This window comes from Prunus dulcis, chromosome 3 (genome assembly GCF_902201215.1).
Source record: "Prunus dulcis chromosome 3, ALMONDv2, whole genome shotgun sequence".
Taxonomy (NCBI): domain Eukaryota; kingdom Viridiplantae; phylum Streptophyta; class Magnoliopsida; order Rosales; family Rosaceae; genus Prunus; species Prunus dulcis.
Window position 1 is genome coordinate 459,169 of NC_047652.1, and position 22,933 is coordinate 482,101.

Below are 22,933 nucleotides of genomic sequence, written 5' to 3' on the forward strand. Positions count from 1 at the left end.
TTCTTCTCAGACCAAATAAAACACTCCTTTTGTATATCTCTTTTCTGGGAGTCCACTAAAGGCTCATGGAGCTCATTAATTCGACTTTATAGCTTAAGGTATTTTATGATCTTGCTCAAGCATTGGAATTATGGTACTTAGAGATGCAGTTTTCATTTACTGTCATTTGATTGAGGCTTATGCACAACTATTTCGAACTCTCGTGTAATCGCTATGTAAATTTTCTTTCTTTATTTGATGGCCGTAGCAATTCCATTAGTGAAGGGGCAATAGAGAATGTACAACGAGATGAAGAACATGGCCCCAAAAAGACGCTGAAATTTTCCTAATAATTTAATTTAGCTCGTTAATTATAATGCTAATAACAGCATTTAACTGGGACTAGAAAATTTCCCAGGAAGATAACCTTTGTGCTATTAGGTATCAAATATGTTGATAATTATTCATAAATTTAAAGTTGACCTATATATTACGAGAACTAAGAACGAAATCGCCTAAAATTATTCATTAGGCTAGGGATTAACAACGTCCCTGAGGGGACCGAGTTGACGGGGGAAATTACCATTCCGAATTATTAGTCAAGAAGCCATACGGATTAATATGCGGTAATCTTGAAGTTGATAGTATTTGTGATTAAGAATCATGAATGATTTCTTTGATTGTTTTTGCATAATTATACACAAGCATACAGAAGAGAAAATGATTCGGTTTGTTAGTTGTCACGTCATAAATTTCATTTCAAATTTGAAGACATATAAAAACAAGCTCCAAATATTAAAAGCACGCACCTAACCAAGTCAAAATCTTGGCAGTGCCATGAATGCGTGCTGTCCAATATCTTATCTCACGTCTTCTAAGTTTAATTGACAGAATTAATTCCCCAACCAAATGAAAGTATAGCAACGTTGGGTTGTGGTTCAGAAAGTACACCAAGACATGCTGCTCTTCTGGTTCACTTGGTAGTTGGTACCGGTGGGAAGAGCTTTTTCTACTTTTGTTCCACTTTCGTTTGGTGCCCAAATAAATTCTTCTCCCTCTCTTCTAACACATTTTCATAACTCTTCGTATTTCTTTCTTCTTTTAAGACTATTGACATTTTACTCTTGCCATATCGAAGTGAACCCTAAGATTTTAATTTCATCAATTTGGTACCCAACGTTTTTAAATTTGACCAAATTACACCATCCATCAACTTCACTGCTAAATTTTCTGTTAAATTGATGACATGGTAAGTGTGGTACCCATTTTGACGGTGATGTGTGAAAAAAACAAAAACAAAAACAAAAACACAATACAAAAAAAATTCTCGGTGAGATGGACAAACACCCAAATAGGCTGCCTAACCCACACTTGCTATCATGTGTGGCATGCTTGGCCTGAAATATAATTTGGAGTAAATTCTTCAAAACTTATCGTTCTTTTTTTTAACTTTCTTTTTTCAATAAACTTCCAAGTTGGAGAAGAAAAGAAAATTCTCATATATTTTCTTTGGTACTTTTTTATTGAGAACTTGTGTTTATACCATATCTCACCAAGCAACTCTAGGCAAGGCAAAGAGTCCCACATTGGAATATTACAAGATGTGTAGACTCCCCCTCATCTATAAAAGGAGACCACTCTCCACTAAGAGAGGGATGATTGGGTTGCACTTGATCTTTAGTCAAGGACTTCTCCCTTCTCACCTTTTGTATTTGGATCCGACCCCATGTACAAATGTAAATACACATTAATAATGAGAATATACTTCTCCGTGGACGTAGCCCATTCATTAAGGGTGAACCACGTATATCTTGTTTTCTGTATGTTTATCACTAAGTTGGGCTCAAAAGTGCCGAACCATTTTTGAGCGTCAACAACTTGTATTTATAAGACTTCATCAATCGTTAGTTAATAAGATAACCTAAGCCAGCAAGAGTTTAAAAGTAAATATATATTAGGTATATTAAGTTGTAATAAAATATGAATATGGTAATCTCATGCAGTGCAAAGCCCCACATTTAAATCGAAGGGAATTTTTTTTGAGAGAGAACGAGGGAGACAACTAAAGAGATTAATCAATCAAAGGAATCAAAAAGGAGAAAATGTTGTTGTGATGTGGTGGTGGTGGTGCATTGTATTTGTACGCAGAAAAATTTGTCATGTGAAACATCTTAATGTTGAGGATTGGTATTATTCAATTTTGCATTCCGAGAAGGTTTTAACGAGATCGTCTCTTAGCATGTTAGTTTCTGACTATGTATTATTTCCTTATGCGATTAATGAAGAGTGCTGCTATTTTCACTCACATGTCCTATTTTTTCACCCATCTTATTTTAAAAAATTTAAAGACAAATTTATCCCTTTGTAAAATTGATTCTAAAACCCTAAAAATAAAACAAATTTTAAAAAGAAAATAAATTTTTTCCTTTAACTCTCCGTATTCTTTCCATCTTCCTGACCTCAACAAATCCAGCGAGCATCTACGCATCCCAATTCTTTGAAAAGTTTTAAAAAAAAAAAGATCAAATCAAATTCTCAACTCCACCTTTAATATTGTGTCAGGGTTGATGGGTGTTGATAATAAAGGCGAAATTATCCTTAAATTTTATTCCATTTTAAAGATTTTTTAGTCTGATTAACCCACATACGGGTCCTTATTCCATATAACATCACTTCAATTAAAAATCCATTGTAGTCTTGTTGGTTGTATGTTGTTGTGGTGGTGGTGTCGCGGTCGTGAAGCCACCAGTAATGCTAAGGGGTTGATGAGAATATTAATATGGTAGGGTAAGGTCGTGATGTTGAAAACACATGAAGAAGATGAAGAATGTTTTTTTTTTTTTTTTGGGGTTAAAATTTTTATGTTTTTAACTTGGAGTTGATGGTGTTTGGTTGAATTAATAATTAAAGGGTATTTTAGGAATAATTGTCACATCACTGGATCGGCTCTGCCGTAGCACGATATTGTCCGCTTTGGGCCCCCCTCTCTGCCCGAACGGTTTTGTTTCTGGGAACTCACGAGCAATTTCTAAGTGGGTCACCCATCCTGGGATTGCTCTGGCCCCCCAACTCGCTTAACTTCGGAGTTCCCATGACTCCGAAGCCAGTGAGCTCCCAAAAGGCCTTGTGCTAGATGGATGCGGGTGTGCACATATAAGGCACATCACCCCCTCTCCGTTGGTTGATGTGGGATCTTACAATCCATCCCCCTTAAGGGCCCGACGTTCTCGTCGGCACACTCGCACTACTCGGCAGAGTGGCTCTGATACCAAATTGTCACATCCATGGATCGGCTCCGCCGTAGCACGATATTGCCCGCTTTAGGCCCCCCTCTTTGCCGGCACGGTTTTGTTTCTGGGAACTCACAACCAATTTCCCAGTGGGTCATCCATCATGGAATTGCTCTGACCCCCAACTCGCTTAACTTCGGAGTTCCCATGACTCCGAAGCCAGTGAGCTCCCAAAAGGCCTCGCGCTAGATGGATGCGGGTGTGCACATATAAGGCACATCACCTCATTTCCGTTGGTTGATGTGGGATCTTACAATAATGGTGGGTGGAAAAGTAGGATTTTATTTTTTTCAAATTTACATAGTGGGTGAGAAGATAAAATGGATGGGAAAATAGGACAAGTTGGTGAAAATAACAGCACTCTTAATGAAATACCATCTTTTCTAAAATAAAAATAAAAATGGAACAATCATGTTTGATCAGAACCATTAATCCCAAGTATTATAAACATATCAAACTCATAAAGTTATAATTGAAGACAAGAAAACATGTTTCAACTTTGCAAAAGAAAATTGCTATGCATATACAAATAAGAGTTTTTCTATTTAAACCCCACACTTTTCTTTGTTCATTCCAATACTTAAATCATTAAGCTATTAAGTTTTATTATTATATAAAAGGACAAAAAAGGTCATCCAACTTAATATTTAACCCTAGTACATCTATACACACACTCTACTACTTTTCATATTAAGTTTCAGAAAAATACAAATCTTTTGAGGTTGAATTTCTCTATAAAGCAAATAAAGAGCGGAAAGTAAATAAAGATCTTCATATTTTATTTTTCTATCTCTGTAATGAAAATCTTTAGGGGGTTGAATTTTTCCATAAAGCAAATAAAGAGAGGAAAGTTTGGAACTTGGAAGAGTACATAAAGAAATAGCAATAAAACTGAAAGTCTGAAACCCCAAAAACACCACACTGTGTTTTTAACTTGTAAAAAAATCAGTGTTCTTTAGTTTGTTTGCCAAATTGAAGATGAAATTGGACTCTGTGTGTAAAAGTACGGCTTACTCATGAATGAAAGAGGATATGAGTCTTGTTCTAGTTTCTTTGCCTCCCAACTCAACTACTTAAAACATATTATTTTTCTATCTATGTAATAAAATCATAGCTCTAGCTAGTGGTGAGGGGAAAAATAGCGGGGTGTGAGTGTGAGGTTGATGAGTTTTTATTTTTATTTTTATTTTCTACTGGGTGTGTATTTAGAGGTTGTTTGGGAAGGTATTGGAATTTTCTTAAAAATTGTGAACATTTAAATTAGAAGTTGAAGTAAACTTAAAATATGGGGTGACTAAAGAAAAGTGCTTGCTTGGTTTAAATAGAAAAACTCTACAAATAATCCTGTAAGCAACTGAAAGCCAAAATAAAGTAGATGTGATTTTGACCAATTGCAAGTTCAATTTTGACCACTGAGTATCTGTCAAGAAAATGACAGTTTTCCCACTACTTAATTAAGGTGCATTATGAGTCTTTGTTTTCACTCGTGCAACTACCGCCTGAGTCCCTTACTTCAATGGCAGATGAAATCATAAAGCTGTCTGGGTAGGTTTTGATATTTGTTTTGGCGACCATACATATGCAGGGGCAGCACTGTGAGATCCTCAGTCACTCAGTAACAAAGAGAGTGGATGGTTGAGATCCTCAGTCCCGCTTTTAGTAGTACACATTGGTGTTCGATTTGTAATTTTTTTATATATAAATTCATATTGATGGCAACTGGCAGTTGGGTGCCATGTATAAGTCCTTCTAACTCAAAATTGTGGGTATGCCCTGGCGTTGGTAATGAGAATAGCCAATTTACCTCTAAATTTTTTTTCCATTAAAAAAAAGAAATAAAAAAAGAGAGTGGTTGGTTATTATTGGTTAAGAAGATAAAACCTTATAGAAATTGTGGCAGGGTCATTTATAACTATTATCTATATATATAAACCAAAAGGCAGAAAATAGTGAAACATTCAAAATACCAAAAAATGCCATTGATTAATGTAAACATTAAGAATTAAAATTATTAATTAAATGAGGATAATATGGTAAATTCACACTTTGTTATATTTAAAAAAATTAAAATTAAAAGAAAAATCAGATAATGGATATTATTTTTATGAAACACAACTATCCATTATCTTTTTTTAATTCTAAAATAAATTTAAAATTTTCTAAAAAAAAGTCTCTCACAGGCGCAGAAGCGCGTGCGAAGAAGCTAATAACTTATAGTATCACAGATTTCACTAAAAACTATTATAACAAAAATGTATCTAAGCATTATAGAATATAGTTTATTATTGTAAACATTACTATAATTAAGCTATAATATCATCCCTCCCTAACCCCGAATTCTTAATCAAGTCCTGTTTTTTCTAGTGCACATGGCCGGTTTCACTTTATTTGTCCTTTTAGTACAAATGATGTAGGATGAAAAAGATGAGTTTTGTGGAGGACTTATACATGTAAATCGTCATAAATGATGATCAAAATGATCCAAGTTAGGGAGGCTGGTTGATGTGAATAATTGAATGAACTATATCCTTCCCACCTATTATTTCAGCCAAATAACTATTATCATTGTCCCTATCCTTCTCCTGTTTCTCACTCCATAAATATTTGAAGCTGCACCACCACCATCACCACCATTTGCATGATCTCACTTCCAAGCTTCATTCCAATATTCATTCCTCTGTAAGTAGTAATAATTCTCTCTCTCTCTCTCTCTCTCTCTCTCTCTCTCTCACACACACACACACACACACACACACACACACAGAGAAAGACGCAAATGTATGCAGGTATACTTAACTATAGTAAAAGATTTGTATATGTTTGTACTAAGTATGTTTTTGGATTCACAAGGATTTTGTATGCATATAATGGTGTGGGTTTAGGATGTTTTTATTTTCTGAACCCCTAAAGGGTGTCAAATGTGGTTGTGTTGTACATGTCAGCCTTGTTTTCTGTATGTATGCTTTGGTGGCGTCATGTTTGGTTGGATTGATATCGATTATAGTTGTCAGGGACTTGAGATTATAAATTGCTTCTCTTAAAGACTCTCATCTACTCTGCACCCGCCGCCGCCGCTGCCCCCACAACCCCCCTCCCCCCCAAAAACACTTCCCCCGTTCTGCAGGTTGTTTTTAAGGTTCTTCTTCTTCAGTTATATATTTTCCTGTTTTTTAATGTTCAGTGACTTTTTGTTATAATTTTAAAATTTTGTTATAAAATAAATTCCTTTCTCCCTTGTAGATTCAAGTACCTCAGACGGTTTGCTAAAATTTTGCTGCACTAATCAGTGATTAGTGTGTACTAATTAATGTGGGTTGGCTATTCAGCCCATAGGTTGATCAGTAATTTATTTATTTTTGTTAAAATAATTTGACAGTAATATGGTTTTACAGATTTGCAACTTAATTAATTCTACTTTTCAGTTTAAACTATTTAATTGAGTGGAAACCATGGATATGGTGGTACCAGAATTTCGGAGGGCTTGCCCAATGAAAGCTGATAGCGCTCGTGGTTTACGTTACAGTGTTATTTTCTGACCAGTTTAAACTTTGGGGTTTGCTTTACATTGGCCGCAGATTTTGACAATATATAGGCAGGAGTAGGAGCATGTGCTTCAATCTTCATTAATTCTGTCTTACCTTCTAGTCAATTGTTCACACATAAACTACTGAATACTTATATAAGTGTTTGTGTGTGCTCCCATGACTCTATTTTGTACATCCAGGTTTCACAACAAAAACCAATGAAGATTTTCTCAGTTCCAGTTGAGGAAGGAAGGGAAGGCCAGGATGGCAAGCCTTCAGTTGGTCCGGTGTACCGTAATTTACTCTCCCAAAATGCTTTTCCCCCACCTGATCGCCAAATAAGTTCATCTTGGGACCTTTTCAGGTAATTAAATAATGTTTTGTAATGACTACTATCAGATGTACTTGAATGTGTAAACTAATTAGACTTTTACTGTTACATTAGTCATTAATTCCTATGAAGATAGTTACCTGTTTACAGTAGAAGCAGATCCTTGTACACAGTTCATTTCTTTGACAGTTTAAAAATGTTGATGCGCAGTCAATCTGTTCAGAAGTATCCTGGAAATCGGATGCTTGGATGGCGTAAAATTGTTGGTGGGAAGGTGAAGTGAAGTATATTTAAGTAATGCAGAGATAATTTACCAACACATCTAATAGATTTGGAAATTTATTTTTGACTTCAGTACTGTTATATGATCTATAGCCAGGGCCTTACATTTGGAAAACATACAAGGAGGTTTATGAGGAAGTTCTGTGTGTTGGTTCTGCGTTACGATTATCCGGTGTTGAACCAGTAAGCATAATACATAGTTGTGGATTTTGGCAGCTGAAACTAGTCTCTTTCCTGGCTTTGATGATTATCTTGTAACAGGGCTCCCGGATTGGGATTTATGGCTCAAATTGCCCCCAATGGATTATGGCAATGGAGGTTGGTTTGGGCATGCTCTTTAATCCCATTTTGCATTTTGCTATTTTTATTTTTTCTTATTATGATTCTGTTGTATAAATCAACCATGTGATGAACAACTTGTTTAAAATTTACGCAGGCTTGCAATGCTCACAGTTTGATTTGTGTGCCTCTCTACGATACCCTTGGTAAAACAATATTCTTTCTTTTGAGAAGAGTTCCTGCCTTCAGTCTCTCTCTCTCTCTCTCTCTCTCTCTCTCTCTCTCACACACACACACACACACACACACACACAAAAGTAAAGATATAAACTTTTTTGTCCTCAATTGTCCAATTGATTTTATGCAAAGGGTGGATCAAGATATTATCATATGCACAATGTACTTACTAGCTTTGCCAAGATTACCACCTTTATGACAGGCCGATTCCTTTTTCCTTGCGATTAAGGCTCAATATTCATTTGGAGTTTGTGTAGTATATCTGCCTTTCTAAATGAGAAGCAGGACAACTTTAATGTACATTACTCTATTCATTGGCATTTTGCTTGAGGCTATCTAGCCTGCCAGTCTTGGAATCAATAACTTTCCTACCTTTCTGTAAAACTTAGGAAAGCTTGGAATTCTGTTTTCGGTAACTTTTCATTCTTGAAACTATGAGATGTATCCTTTTAGTTTCGTATTCGAAGTGGTCCATTGACGCCAAGACTTTATTTGAAGTCTTAATTATTTTGTTATTACTTATAATGCAGGTCCGGGAGCTGTAAATTATATTGTAGATCATGCAGAGGTTGAGGTTGTTTTCATCCAAGATAAGAAAGTGAAAGAAGTGAGGAATAAATATCTCAACCTGCATTTTAATCAAATCATATACATGATCAGTTTCACAAGCACTAGATGGTTCTGATTGGAAACAATTACTTTTCTTTGCAGCTATTGAACCCGGATTGTAGATCTCTTCAACGACTAAAAGGTGAGGAAGACTGTATAATATATGTTCCCAGCAGCTGCTAGAAGGCCTTGCACTGATCTTGCTTGTGTTTTGCAGTTATGGTTTGCTTCACTTCATTGACAGAGGAAGAGAAGGAAAATGCAGTGCAGCTTGGGATAAAACCATACTCATGGAACGAGTTCATTGAGATGGTTAGTTTCTCTCTTTTGATCAAAAGAACCAGCAAAACAACTTTATATTTCTTTGAAATAGACAAGTACTAGTAATGCTCTGTATTTAAAGTTTAAACCTTTAGAATCCCAGTTTTCCTCTGTGTAAATTGTAACTGTAAAATGTATAGCCATGACTGTCTTTATTGCATATCACTACTACCCCTTTTGCTTCCCCAAGTCGTGATGGAGTTTTTCGTTCTCAGGGTAAACAAAATCCGTCAGAGATTCTTCCACCCAAGACTGAAAATATCTGCGCAATTATGTACACAAGCGGTACCAGTGGAGATCCCAAAGGTGTTGTGATAACACATGAAAATGTTGCATATGGTGTGAGAGGGATTGACCTTTTTATGGAACAATTTGAAGACAAGGTAAGCATAAAATATGATCCTCTGAAGGCTCCGATATGTTGTTTTCTATACCATACATGTGTTTCCCTTTTCCATGTTTTCAATTAGTACCTGAATACCTTGTTAGCTAAGCAAAAAAAGAATTAAGTTTGTTCTGCTGACATGTGCATTAATTTATGATGTTGAGTAGATGACAGCGGATGATGTGTATCTATCTTTCCTTCCCCTGGCTCATATCCTGGATCGCGTGATTGAGGAGTATTTTTTCCGAAATGGTGCTTCTGTTGGCTACTATCATGGGGTATGCTACCAGAACTTTTTATATCTTGAATGCAATAAGTTTAATCTTTCATATACTTCCCAAACTGTCCTAGAATCCAAATGATATCAGGGAGGATGGAGCTCTCAATTCACCTTCTGATGTTCCATTTCACTCAAGACCCTTTAAGTACCTTTCATCCCCTCTGTTAATCATAATGGCATTGATTCTCTTATTTGAAGGATCTTAATGCATTGAAGGATGATATGATGGAGTTAAAGCCAACACTTCTTGCTGGGGTGCCTAGAGTTTTTGAAAAAATACATGAAGGCAAGAATTTTTTTGCCCATGATCTGTCTGAAAAATAAAACTATATAGTTTTATTGATTTGAGTTAGATGTGGTAATTCGAACTCATCTGTATTTCAGGTATAAAGAAAGCAGTGTTAGAGCTCAATCCCAGAAGAAGGAAGATTTTTGACATTCTCTACAGATAGTAAGTTGGCATTTATTAATTCCACGGTATTCACTTATATATGAAGCTAACCCCTTCTTTTGGTATACAGCAAACTTGCTTGGATGAATATGGGGTATAAGAACAAAAATGCATCACCATTAGCAGATCTGTTAGCCTTCAGGAAGGTTGTATTTTTCTCCTCTGATTTGATATTTTTACTTATAAAAAAAGAAAAAAAATCTTCCCACAAAAGGAGCTTTCAAGCTACTGATATGTGATCATATGGATTTCAACACAAAAATGAAAGTTCAAGTCTCAGGGGATTAATCCTTCTAATTTGTTAAATCAGACATAATATTCCTTGGCCATAAACCCTCAACTGTTAAAAATATAAAATCTCACATTGGAAATTTGAAGATTTTGGATCACAATATATAGTATCTTGGGCCTCTACTCTAGTTCTAACGTAGTACTTTTAGATCATTAACCTACTTGAATGAAATGGGTCAAGTCTTCCCACATTATGGTCTGTCTTTTCATTTTCAATTTTTTAAGATCAAAGCTAGGCTGGGCGGTCGGCTTCGACTTATAATTTCGGGAGGTGCACCCTTGAGCTCTGAGATTGAAGAATTCTTGCGGGTTACTTGCTGTGCTTTTGTAGTCCAAGGCTATGGTAAACAACTCTGTTTTCAGCAGTAAACATATATGTATGCATATAAGTACAGAACATCATAGCATTCTCGCCTATGGATGATTTTGAATCATGGAATTCTATACAGCTTGTATATTCATAATTGAAGTGGTCAGATAGTTGTGGATAATTCTTTCAGGGTTGACCGAAACTTGTGGACCGACTACTCTTGGCTTTCCGGATGAAATGTGCATGATTGGAGCTGTTGGTTCTGTAAGTGTATACAATGAGCTGCGCCTGGATGAGGTTCCAGATATGGGCTACAATCCACTTGGGAATCCTCCTTGTGGTGAGATATGTCTGAGAGGGAAGACTGTTTTTTCCGGCTACTACAAAAGTCCTGAATTGACAAGAGAAGCCATAAAAGATGGCTGGTTCCATACAGGTTCATCATGATCAGCGTATCTTTAAAGCCATTGATTTCCAGTAATTAATTTCATTGAAAATATTAAATATATGTCGTCAATATTCCTCAGGGGACATAGGTGAAATACTTCCAAATGGAACCATCAAGGTGATTGATAGGAAAAAGAATCTCATTAAGCTATCCCAAGGAGAGTATGTTGCACTTGAGTATTTGGAAAATGTTTATGGTATTGCTTCTATTATTGAAGATGTGAGCTTCTCTTCTCTACATCCTGGTTAAATTTAAAGTCATATACAAGATGTGTGCACTCATGTTTCCATTATTCGTACTCCACGACCTTCTGTTATCTAACGCTCTGTTCGGTGCTGCTGTGTTCCTTTGTCTTTATTTCGAAGATATGGGTTTACGGAAACAGCTTCAAGTCCATGCTTGTTGCAGTGGTGGTACCAGAAGAAGACACTACCAAGAAATGGGCTTATTTAAATGGTCACATGGGTTCATTTTCTGATATTTGTTCTCTTGATCAGCTAAAGAATCATATCATGGCCGAGCTTAAGTTAACAGCTGAGAGAAACAAGGTAAGTAGTGTCTCTAGTTTTAATACCTTACTGCATGAATTGCAAGTTGAGATGGAAAAATATTGATTAGTTTCTATTTGTTTGTGGTTTCAACCAGCTGCGTGGCTTTGAACACATCAAAGGAGTCATTGTAGAACCTCGCCCCCTTGACATGGAAAGAGACTTGGTGACTGCAACTATGAAAAAGAAAAGACATCAACTGCTCAAGTATTACAAGGTAAATTGGCATTCCTCATTGTGAAATTACTGTTTTTTTTTTTTTTGGAGTCAACAAATTACTGTTAATTGTTAAACAACTGTAAAGCAACTGACTGCTTGGCATTTTACAGGTTGAAATTGATCAACTCTACCAAACTCTGGATGGACGAAAATGCTCTTGAGCCATTACCAGTATAAGATGTTAAATTGTATGAGGAAGCTCCATTATGTTTATGCATTATATATGTATGTATACCAAACTGAGAGCACTTTACTGAATCGCTGATAGTAATCGAGTTGTGTTGTAGCAATATTTGAATTCCCAGTTACAATATTCAGTTTTTAGGCTGTCAATGAGCATTGAACAGAATGCATGAAATGAAACATGCATTCCTTTAGTTTAGGGTTTAGGGGTTGGGAAGAAGTCATCCAAACGGTTCACACCGATCAAATCAAAACAATATGAACAGTTTGGTTCGGTTTTTCCACTCAAAAAAGTGAAGTGTTCTGAATTGAACAAACTTATCGATTTTCATCACACATATTGATATCGTAGAACCATTCAAATTTAAAATCATCTCTCTCAAAATTTCTCCATCTTCAACTGTAAGAAAATATAACATATTTGCTTAATTTTTTTATGGAGGAAATAACCCAACCAAATCGGTTACCAAAGAATTAGTTTTGTTGGATTCCGCTACTAGTTTGAGGCCTAAACTAAACCCAACCAAACCGTGATGTTAACATCAAATCTACATGAGATATGTTGTCTCAGTTTGGAGCTGCGCCTTTCTTACCGTTTTTCTCACCACATTTTTTTTGACAGCTCGCAGCATTCTCTTAACTTTTCACTTTTCTCTTCTTCTTCATAACTTGCATTGCACCCTAATTTTAAACATGTGCTCGTGCAAACCCAGTTTGTTTAACTTTCAAATTAACACTTTCTCTTTTCCTTCACAAATTTAATGTGAAGGACTTACTGCATTAAAAATCAGTTAATCAGGATATTAGTTGACTATGCGTCATGCGCAGGTTAGAGAGAATCCTGCTCCTAAAAAATTACCGCCAGCTTTGTACACTTTCAAAAGCCAGTTTCAGTCCCATCCTCGACACTCGAGGCTCAGGCCATGCGCGTCTGTATTTTGATGGAAATCCTCCATCCCGGAACATTTTGTCATGCAACAGAATGCTTGCAGCGCATGTGAGAAATGATCAAACGCCAATTGCACAAGACCTGTTCGATCAAATGCTCGTGAAAGACGTCGTTTCGTGGAACACCATGTTGACGGGTTTGCAGAAAGCCAAAAACCCACACGGAGTTAATCGATGCTTCTTGCAAATGAGAAGAGATGGCTTTAGACCAAGTGAGTATACCATCTCGACGGTACTCAATGCCTTTCTGGGCACACCGTTTAATGTTTTGGTATCGCAGATTCATGCCCTTGTAGTCCGTTTGGCGCTCAGCTCAAGCGTGTTTGTTGGGTCAGCGCTGATCAAAGGGTATGCAAATATAGGGGATCAGATTGCTTTAAGCAGAGTGTTTGATGAGATTCCGATGAAGGATGTCTCGTCTTCGAATGCATTGGTTTCAAGTTACATGGAACTGGGGTGCACGCTCGAGGCTCAAAGAGTTTTTGATGTCATGCTGGAGAGGAATATAGTTTCTTGGACTAGTTTGGTAAGCGGGTATATCAACAATAAGAGGATCAACAAAGCTCGCTCTGTTTTCGACAAAATGAGAGAAAAGAATGTGGTTTCATGGACTGTTATGATCAGTGGGTATGTGAAAAATCAGAAATTTATGGATGCCCTGGATCTTTTCCTCTTGATGTTGAAATCCGGGGCTCTGCCGAATCACTTTACATTTTCAAGTGTGTTAGATGCATGTGCTGGTTGTTCTTCACTTATACTGGGGCAGCAAGTTCACTCGAGCATCTTAAAGCTTGGTAGGCCGGATGATGTCATCATGTCAACTTCGCTTGTTGATATGTACGCAAAATGCGGGGACATTGAAGCGGCATATTGTGTTTTCGGATCCATGCCGAGAAAAAATTTGGTGACATGGAATTCAATCATAGGAGGTTCTGCGAGGCATGGACTCGCAACAAAAGCATTGGACAAGTTTGAGAGAATGATCAAGTGTGGTGTAAGGCCAGATGAAGTTACATTTGTAAACGTGTTGTCGGCTTGTGGGCATTGTGGGATGGTTGAGAAGGGTGAAAATCTATTTAACTCCATGAAGGCAAAGTTTGGAATCGAACCAAACGTCGAGCATTACGCATGCATGGTCGACCTCTATGGGAAAGCATGCAACCTAGAGGAAGCGGAGAAATTGATACAGGGGATGCCATTTCAGCCGGATGTTGTGATTTGGGTTGCATTCCTTGGTGCATGCGTTTTGCATTCAAGTCTTCAACTAGGTGAGTTTGCTGCTAAAGAAATTGAGAAACTGAGAAATGACCATCCCGCAATATATTCGACGCTTTCAAAGATCCATGGCGAAAGAGGGGTATGGGACAGTGTACTAGAGTTTAGGAAAATTATGAAAGGGAAACACATTCAAAAGCAGATTGCAGGTAGCTGGGTCGAGTCTCAATATAGAATAAGATGAACCACCAATTGAAGGTTGCGCACCAAGAATCCAACACAAGAAGTCTTTTTCGTTTTTTCGTTTTTGCTGCTACTTTTCTTTTTCAATCTTTTGCTAGCACTTTGGTAGTGGGGAGAAAAAAGACTTCCATTGATAAAAAATCATAATATAAAGCTGCGTAAGCCTTTATGTCAAATTTTAAACTGCTTCTTAATCTTGAATACCGGCAAGATTATCACATCCAAGATTAAATAACAATAGCGGATACGATACAAAACTATAGACTAGGGAAACTAATACTCCAAGAAAATGTTACAGAAACATTGAAAGCCCTTCCCCAGCCACAATGACAAATGAGCAGCTGAGAGACGCAAAATGCTTAAATATGATGAAGAATCCTAGACCAGCTCTCACTGATTGCGCTTTGTTACTCAGACAAGAATCCGCAGATTCCGAAGATGGATGGGTATCAACTTCATTTTCTGTTTTTGTTTTCATCCCTGTCCTCCCGCTTCTTGTAAAGCTTCTCAAGAACACGCTTGGCTTCACACTGGGGAAAATTCGCCAAATCATAGTAGTGGGGTGCTATATCAACAAGCCTGTAGAAATGGAAAATTTGCGAGATTACAAACAGGATAACGACACAAAAATTTTGATTCACCTCAACAAATGACTCTAACCATTACTCAACATCTATACAAAAAATAAATAAAAATATAAAACCTTTAGAGAGAGAGAGAGAAAGAGAGAGAGAGACTAACCACTCCCCACGAATATCTGTCACTGTACGGATAAAATTCCTGCTTGTCAAGACATATTCGTTGTAAATCACCCATTCTGGTTTATGATCCAAGCAATTTGACGGATGCAAATGTACCACCTGCCAAATAAGATCATACATATAATACATATTAGGAGCCAACACAAATACTGATAAGGGAAAAAAGGGATGACAGATGGTCCAAATAGAAAGATAAAAATAAAGAATAATTTTACATACCTGGTTATCTTTCACTGTCAGGTAGTGTCCAGTGCGTTCCAGGTGAGCCACCTGCATGAAATATCCAGCTAGCATGGCTTTTCTTATGTTTATGTAGTAGTCACGACTATTGAAATCAGTACTGCATAACTTCAGGCTAAACCGAGCCATTATGCGCACTAGTTGCTGCCTGACGTTGTCTGCAGACTTCAATGCCCTCTGATTGACAAAGTTCTCGTAGCACCACGATGGATCCTCATCTACAACCCATTCAAAAATAAGAATTTTATACCAAGACACTGAAGAAAATAACTTCAAATCAGTATTGAAATAAACAGATAGATGTACTTACTGTTTTGCTTGTATGCATGATACACGTTCAGAAGCGTGAGATGATCTCCATCAATGTGTCCAAACCTAGCTTTTGCCTCGTCTGCAGCTTTTTGAGCCTCCCTAGGCCGGACAAAGCAATTGGGTACTAAGAAATAAATTGGTTATCACAGACGAGGCCCATGGAACGTTAGCAGATGCATAGAGGCGAGACGACACCATTTGCTTCATGAGATAATACTGAGAAACTGCAACTATCTGCATCAGCACTTACTTAAAAATCCATAGGTACATGCCAACCGGGGGCATGGAACCCAGACAAGACAGTTGCTGATGACAACCTAATTTGACACAGTACCACTTCAACCACATGCACATGCATTTGCATGCAGTTGTAGCAGTCAGGACAACACGTGCACAAAAAAATGTATGTACACATAACAGATCAATCGGCATGCAACCAAGAATGATGCAGCCTGACCTGAACCAAGACAGACACAACTGAGAAAGCGGAAGAATAAAGAAATAAGTACCTGAAAGCATTGCAGATATTGACAAAATTTCATTTGAGCAGTTGAACTCGGGGCTAACAACCAGCATTTTTGACATCTGAGGATCTAACGGGAACTCACTCATAATCTCCCCCAGCTTCGTCAAGTTACCATCATCATCCAATGCACCCAAATAATTCAAAACCTCTAATGCTCTCATCAATGTCTCAGGAGCAGGGGGATCCATAAAATCAAAATGAACCAAATCATCTATTCCTAGTTTCTTCAAAGTAAGAACTGTATTTGCAAGGTTTGATCTCAATATTTCTGGATATGTCTGTGGTTGAAGATCATTATGGAAACTTTTCTCAGTATATAGTCTGAAACATTTTCCTGGCTGAGTTCTTCCAGCACGCCCTGACCTCTGATGTGCACTTGCCTTAGAAATTGGAGATACCAACAAGGATTCAACACGCACTCGTGGGTTATAAACTTTTTGTTTAGCAAATCCCGGATCAATAACATAAACAATTCCATCTATAGTGAGAGAAGTTTCTGCAATGTTTGTTGACACTACAATCTTCCTTCCAGGAATTCCGCCTTCGTTTATGGGAGGAGGAGCAGGATCAAATATTTTCTGTTGCATAGCTGGAGGAAGAGTTGAATATAGAGGGACCACTTTCACAGGACCAGCCTGGTCACCCAGGTTTCCAACTTCTTTGTTAATTTTGCGGCATGCATCTTCTATCTCTTCCTCTCCCGTTAGAAAAACAAGTATATCTCCTGGGGTCTCATACATATGAATCTGCACGACTGTTCGAATTGCCGCCTCCAAATAATCCCTTTCAGGTTCCTCTGTGTAAAAAATTTCCACTGGATGAAGCCTTCCAGGAACTTTCATAAGTGGTGCACCACTGAAATAACCCTGAAACTTTTCAGCCTCAAGTGTGGCACTCATCACAACCAGCTTCAAGTCAGGTCTGTTTCTCAATACTTCCTTCAGAAGCCCGAATAGAACATCTGTTGCTAAAGTTCTTTCATGAGCCTCATCAAGAATTATCACACTGTATCGCTCTAATAGTGGATCTGTCATTGCTTCTCTTAAAAGCATTCCATCCGTTAGATACCTGCCACACAATAAAAATGCGAATATGTAAATTATGTATCCCTTGGCTCTCAGCTAAAAGATTCCGTAAAGAAAACAAAAACAAAGAAGTTGAGCTTACTTCAGCACTGTTCTGGCACTGCTGCAGTCTTCAAAACGGATGCTATAACCAACCTCTTCTCCTATGGTTACATCCATCTCTTCAGCAACACGACGGGACACTGACATTGCAGCCACTCTACGGGGTTGGGTACATGCAATCATCATCTTCCTACGTTTATCTGGAGTTTCCGAATCAACAGCTTCCAAAACAAATTGAGGGATCTGCAATGGAGAAGCACATATTGAATTTAGTGAACCCAGTAGGTAATATTCTTAGTTGTGTTGGGAAAGTGGTACACATTATAACATTCAGCAAAAAAGAGAACTATTTATAACAGGGCCTTTGGAAAACCAAGAATTCTACATTCAAATAACACAACAGCCACTGGTCTTTGGGTAAAAGGGCACCCTCTGCCAAGGGTGACAAATTTGGTTCAGCAAGTTAGGTGAATCAGTAAATTCTACCAAACCAAAAAAAATGAAGGAATGAAACCAAAAGCTACTTGCATTATAGAATTAAATCATTACCATGCAAAACATAAGTCGACTGCATGTCATATAAGTTTCACAACTGGGCGTTAAAAAAGCAATGCACAACATGGTGGACGACTACAAGAAGTTCTAAAAATTCCACTTTCTTTTCTCTCAGTTTACCTTCCTAAACAACACAATATTTACTATTATTTTCAAGCTAACAGCAATGGTAATGCAACTACCATTAAGTTTAAGGGTCATCTTTCATCGAGTTTCTCAGCAACCAAAGAAGAAACGTAATCTTAGCTCATTTTACGAATAAATATTCATTACCAAGTGCAAAATTTCCATTCGACTTTCTTTTCTCTCAGTTTACCTTCCTAAACAACACAATAGTTACCATTATTTTCAAGCTAACAGCAATGGTAATGCAACTACCATTAAGTTTAAGGGTCATTTTTCATCGAGTTTCTCAGCAACCAAAGAAGAAACGTAATCTTAGCTCATTTTACGAATAAATATTCATTACCAAGTGCAAAATTTCCATTCACTTTGCATTAAGTTTTCAATGCTACCATAGAGACCAAATTAAAGTAAAAAGCCTTGCAGAAACAAACCTGGGTGGTTTTACCACTACCAGTCTCACCAACCAAAATAAGAGACTGGCTGGCCTTGAGAGCTTGCAAGAACTCCTCTTTCTGGTGCCAAACAGGCAAAGTCTTCCTCTTCTCAAGGATCTCATAATACCTCTGCGAGTAAGGCTTGCCGGTCCACCTATTGATCAGATTGCTCACCGCGTTATGATTCGCTGTGGCTCCTGCACCACCGTTCGATTTACTCATCTTCGCTGATGAGACTGAGGTCTCGTCCACCACGTCGAACAGGCTCACCTTCCTCTTCCTCTCCGTACCCATCAATCAAAAACCTTAACAGCGCAGAAACCCAAAAGGCTATCAGTTGGATCCTAACGAAGTCGGATAGGATCCGAATCGAGGGTTTCTCTTCCTTTTCCTATTTACTATTTAGCCCTAAAATTAGCAAACCCTAGAAGATAGAAGAAGATTGAGAATTTCAGGGAGAGAGGCTAGGGCTTTTGCATTGTGCAATTAATATTATTATTAATAGGGAGGTGAAATTTCAAGAATTATACTTTAGTCCCTCTTTTGTTAACTTTTTTCTTTTTGGGAACTTGATGAACTCATAATTTCAATCTAGTCCGGCCCCGAGGGGAGGCCCAATAACTGCAGCCTATAATCGGGAAAAGGGATTATGCGGGAGGCCCAATAATGATCTGATTTACTCGGGAAATGGGAAGGGGCCGGTTTCTCAAATTCTACTGGGCTTCTATGGAATGAAAATTTTCCAAAAATAGCATTATGATGTTTACTTACTATGAAAATGTATAAGAAGAAAAGTATTCCAATTTAGAATTCTCTGACGTTTACTAACATATAAAAAATATGTGTCTCACCTTAAAATTGGTTATCTTCAAAATCAGAAATTGGACCACTACTAGTCGATAATTGATCCAAATCGAATTCCTTACATACTCCGGTCTTTAAGTTCTCGATTCTTTACTTCCTAATTCGAAATAAATAATCATGTCAAATTATAAATGTTTCTTAGTCTTCTCTAATAATGAAAACCATCGAAAAGTTTTGACATCCATAAAGTCTCTTATTCAACAACTCTTTTACGAAATCCACTTCTATCATCAAATCTTGATATTGGGCTTTCTTTTTCTCTCCTCTTGTTATAAAACTTTCTAAGGCTACTAAACCCACAGTTCTTGTATTCACGGCCCATATATCTTAATTACTAACCACTAATATAACAAAATTAATTTATCTACTAACCTCATAGTTTTTTTATTCTATATAAATTGTATAACCAAGTTAAGGTATTTACTCAAATGAATATTAGTAAATGTTGGTTTTGTATATGGATTAAAGAATCAAAATTACGGATATAATATATAAAAAATCAAAATCAAAATCAAAATATGGGATTATAACAAATTTGGTTTAGCTTGCCATTGCCTTAGCTTGACTAGCTTTGCCTTTCCTAACCATGACTTTGCCTTGCCTTTGCTAAGCAATGTCTCCCATTTGGCTTGGCTTACCTTTCCTTATCTTGTCAAGGCATGCACCTTGCTTTTACCGTGTTTTGTCTTCCTTTGCCTCACCCTGCCTTTGTGTTGTGGTGCCTTGTGTTGGCTTTGCCTTGCATTACCTTGACATTGCTTTGCTTTTTCTTGACTTGCCTTGTTTTGTGTTGCCTTTGCCTCTTGTCTTCCCTTGCCTTGCTCTCCCTTGCCTTTGCCATGAGTTGTCTTCCATTGTCTTTGCCATGACTTGTCTTACCTTGCAATTGCCTTGTCTTGCCTTTGCTTTGTCTTATCTTGCAATTGTCTTGCCTTGCCTTGTCTTTGCTTTGTCTTACCTTGGCTTTCCTTGTCTTGTCTTGCCTTACCTTGACTTTCTTTGCCTTTGTCTTCTCATTGTCTTGCCTTCGCTTGCATTGTGTTGTGTTGCCTTTGCCTTACCTTGCCTTTGCTTTGGCTTTCCCTTATCATTCCTTTGCCTTTCTTTTGCTTTGCTTCAACTTGCCATTGCCTTGCCTTGCTTTGCCTTAACTTTTCCATTTCTCGGCCTTTCCTTTGAGTTGCATTGACTTGCCATGCCTTTCTTTGTCTTTGTCTTTATCTTTGCCTTTGCCTTTTTCTTGCCTAAACTTGCCTGGACTTGCCATGTCTTGTCTTTTTCATTTCCCCTTGCCTTGTCTTGTCTTGCCTTACTTTGCCTTTACCTTTGCCTTGCCTTTGAGTTGCCTAGACTTTCCTTGCCTTGCCTTACCTTGTCTTATTATTGCCTTGCCATTTTCATGCATTGTCTTCCCTTGTCGTGCATTGCCTCTGCCTTTGTCTTTTCCAATTTTGTCCAAAAACAGCCCAACAATTCCTTAATAACATGTATGGAGTCTAGTAATATTCATTAATAATATTAATGAACTATCCCTTTTTGGTGTTCCAAAAAGAAACACATGAATGTGTGCAACTACTAGGTACGTAAATCCTAGATGCAATCTAACATTGAGGTTTAAATTTTGGGTCGAAGTGAGTGCAAAGGTTTAAGGTGGAGGATAATGGTATTTTGAAATTTTCATATATTATTCTTGACCATATTGAGGCAAATATATATGTAATTAAGGCTACATTGAATTATGCTCCTACTTACAACTACACCAACAATAAGCACAAAGAATAATTAGACATAAATTGTGTTGGCATGTCAAGGCGTTTACTCTTTAGAAACGTTAAATTTGGAGGAATAGCGTCCCTATTACAGTTTGGAGACTAGCTATCACTGTTAACCAGGATATATATACAATTAAATTAAATAAGAAATTGAATTTTTAAGAATAATGCGTATCACAAATCATTGTGAGAAGATAAACATGGAGAAGACGACATGCAAACTCATTGACTTTCAATGTAAAAATAAATTAATGTTAACCAGAAGATACTAAAATGATTAGTCCTGATTTCTCGGACTACATGGGTCCAAGAGATTTATGATCACTCATCGTTGAATGTTAATTCAACGGTTCACCTCAACATATATCCAAAAATCCATTCATTGATGCAAAAGAAGAAATCAATTTGACGCACAAGTTGCACTTTGGGAATTAATGAAAGGTAATACTTGCTCTTTATGGTAACGAGTCATTTCTTCTTATCAACAAGTCACACGTGTCTTTGATACATATACAGAAATTATTCTTGTAAAAAATTAGACAAATTGAAAATTGTTTCGATATCTAATTGTATCCTATAAAATCAATGAATACGGTGCTTTAAGAAAGTACTAAAATTTCAATAACACAATTGTGTGGTCAAACGATATATGATTTAAGTGATTTTTTGTAGAGATATCTTTGAATGATAATCTAAAACATAAACGGTTTGGATTAGTGAAATACGATGCGGAGTGAGCCCTACAAATGTAAGCAAGATAATCTAAAACATAAACGGTTTGAATTAGTGAAATACAATGTGGAGTGAGCTCTACAAATATAAGCTATATATATATATCAAATTATAATTAATGGAAAAGCCCGAAAAGAAAAGCCAAAGGATATGAAAGAAACACATGCATGGTGGAATATTAATGGAATTCATCAAATTTGAATGCACATTTAATTTCATTAGGTGCTTGGTCGTTGGGATGTATAAATGGTATGACTATGCTTGAAGCAACCACGCATTCAAAGCAAAAAGCCTTCAAGTCTAAATCTGTGGCTCTCTAGGCTCTTTCTCTTCCATTAATATTTGTTGAGGACCTACGGATCTGCATAAGATCAGTCTGCACATTTTTAGACCATCTATCCATCTCAGTATTATTCGTCACCATTAAAAGTATCATACACTATCCAAAATCACCATTAATTTGATCTGCAGTGTTATTCATAAGTAAACAGCCTTATTAAAGAGAGCTGGCAGATCAAATTAATAAGAAAATTTCTTCACCGCCATCTAAAATCACCTGGTGATGACCACCAAATATTAATCCAAAGCAAAGCCTGACTTTATGGATCTCTGTTTCCCTTACGTCCATATTTGTCCACTGGTTTTTGTCCTTTTTTTTTTATTTATTTAAAAAAGGTGGAACTTGGGAAGACTTTGGGACATGAACGAAACTTTCGGTTAAAATACTTTTTTTTTAATTTTTTATAGAGTAAGCGATAATTAAAGCTTTGCATATTTTCCTTTCTCCCAAAAAACATTCTTAGAGCCTTTTCCACTTTGAGGGGGGAGGAAGCCATTGTTCTCCCCCTCTCTCCTCTTCTTTTCCTCCTTTCACCTCTTCCCCCATTTTCAGAGACAAATGGTTTTCTCTATTTGTCTTAGTTTTGTTATGATTTTCATCCAACCATTATAGGCAGCTGCGGCTCAGCGTCGAATCTTCACCACCATTTCAGCGTCGGATCTCCACCACCATCTTTTTTGCAATTTCTTTATGTTTGGAATAAGTTGCAGAGACTCTTTGGGTTCTCTGTGTAGTTTTCACTTCTCCTTTTGTGAGAGTTTTTCATCACTT

At 37.1% G+C, this 22,933-nt stretch overlaps 3 protein-coding genes across 7 annotated transcripts; 2 read left to right on the top strand and 1 right to left on the bottom strand.

The window, feature by feature from the left end:
• The first annotated feature begins 5,877 nt into the window (after positions 1-5,877).
• Positions 5,878-12,260, top strand: LOC117622864 (long chain acyl-CoA synthetase 1). The gene is made up of 20 exons (XM_034353646.1): positions 5,878-5,948; positions 6,994-7,157; positions 7,335-7,398; positions 7,500-7,589; positions 7,668-7,724; positions 7,843-7,891; positions 8,453-8,529; positions 8,634-8,673; positions 8,749-8,843; positions 9,068-9,235; positions 9,405-9,515; positions 9,716-9,803; positions 9,902-9,968; positions 10,039-10,114; positions 10,485-10,602; positions 10,760-11,005; positions 11,097-11,236; positions 11,383-11,565; positions 11,663-11,782; positions 11,895-12,260. Exons 2-20 carry the CDS (start codon positions 7,012-7,014, stop codon positions 11,943-11,945), a joined length of 1,986 nt encoding a protein of 661 aa, XP_034209537.1. The 5' UTR covers positions 5,878-5,948; positions 6,994-7,011; the 3' UTR covers positions 11,946-12,260.
• Positions 12,261-12,706: 446 nt separating this feature from the next.
• Positions 12,707-14,436, top strand: LOC117622866 (pentatricopeptide repeat-containing protein At2g13600-like). The gene has a single exon (XM_034353651.1). The coding sequence runs from the start codon at positions 12,788-12,790 to the stop codon at positions 14,372-14,374; it is 1,587 nt and encodes a 528-aa protein (XP_034209542.1). The 5' UTR covers positions 12,707-12,787; the 3' UTR covers positions 14,375-14,436.
• Positions 14,437-14,503: 67 nt separating this feature from the next.
• LOC117622865 (probable pre-mRNA-splicing factor ATP-dependent RNA helicase DEAH2) lies at positions 14,504-18,918 on the bottom strand. 5 transcript variants are annotated; one of them, XM_034353648.1, is made up of 7 exons: positions 18,452-18,918; positions 17,380-17,582; positions 16,196-17,280; positions 15,685-15,810; positions 15,354-15,592; positions 15,115-15,233; positions 14,504-14,952 (listed from the first exon to the last, which is right to left on the bottom strand). In XM_034353648.1, exons 1-7 carry the CDS (start codon positions 18,746-18,748, stop codon positions 14,829-14,831), a joined length of 2,193 nt encoding a protein of 730 aa, XP_034209539.1. In that variant the 5' UTR covers positions 18,749-18,918; the 3' UTR covers positions 14,504-14,828. The 5 variants fall into 5 exon arrangements, 3 of the variants coding, with proteins under 3 accessions (XP_034209539.1, XP_034209541.1, XP_034209540.1); XR_004585045.1 differs by having other exon boundaries at positions 14,523-14,952; positions 15,685-15,785; XR_004585044.1 differs by lacking the exon at positions 14,504-14,952 and having other exon boundaries at positions 15,137-15,233; positions 15,685-15,910.
• Between the last annotated feature and the right edge of the window lie 4,015 nt (positions 18,919-22,933).

Coding starts and splice junctions, on each gene's coding strand:
- LOC117622864 (XM_034353646.1), top strand. CDS start 7,012: ATGAAGATTTTCTCAGTTCCAGTTGAGGAAGGAAGGGAAGGCCAGGAT. Junction 7,158..7,334: donor TCATCTTGGGACCTTTTCAG/GTAATTAAATAA, acceptor GTTGATGCGCAG/TCAATCTGTTCAGAAGTATC. Junction 8,844..9,067: donor GGAACGAGTTCATTGAGATG/GTTAGTTTCTCT, acceptor TTTCGTTCTCAG/GGTAAACAAAATCCGTCAGA.
- LOC117622865 (XM_034353648.1), bottom strand. CDS start 18,748: ATGGGTACGGAGAGGAAGAGGAAGGTGAGCCTGTTCGACGTGGTGGAC. Junction 17,583..18,451: donor GTAGTGGTAAAACCACCCAG/GTTTGTTTCTGC, acceptor TCTCCATTGCAG/ATCCCTCAATTTGTTTTGGA. Junction 14,953..15,114: donor ACAGATATTCGTGGGGAGTG/GTTAGTCTCTCT, acceptor CCATTTCTACAG/GCTTGTTGATATAGCACCCC.
- LOC117622866 (XM_034353651.1), top strand. CDS start 12,788: ATGCGCAGGTTAGAGAGAATCCTGCTCCTAAAAAATTACCGCCAGCTT.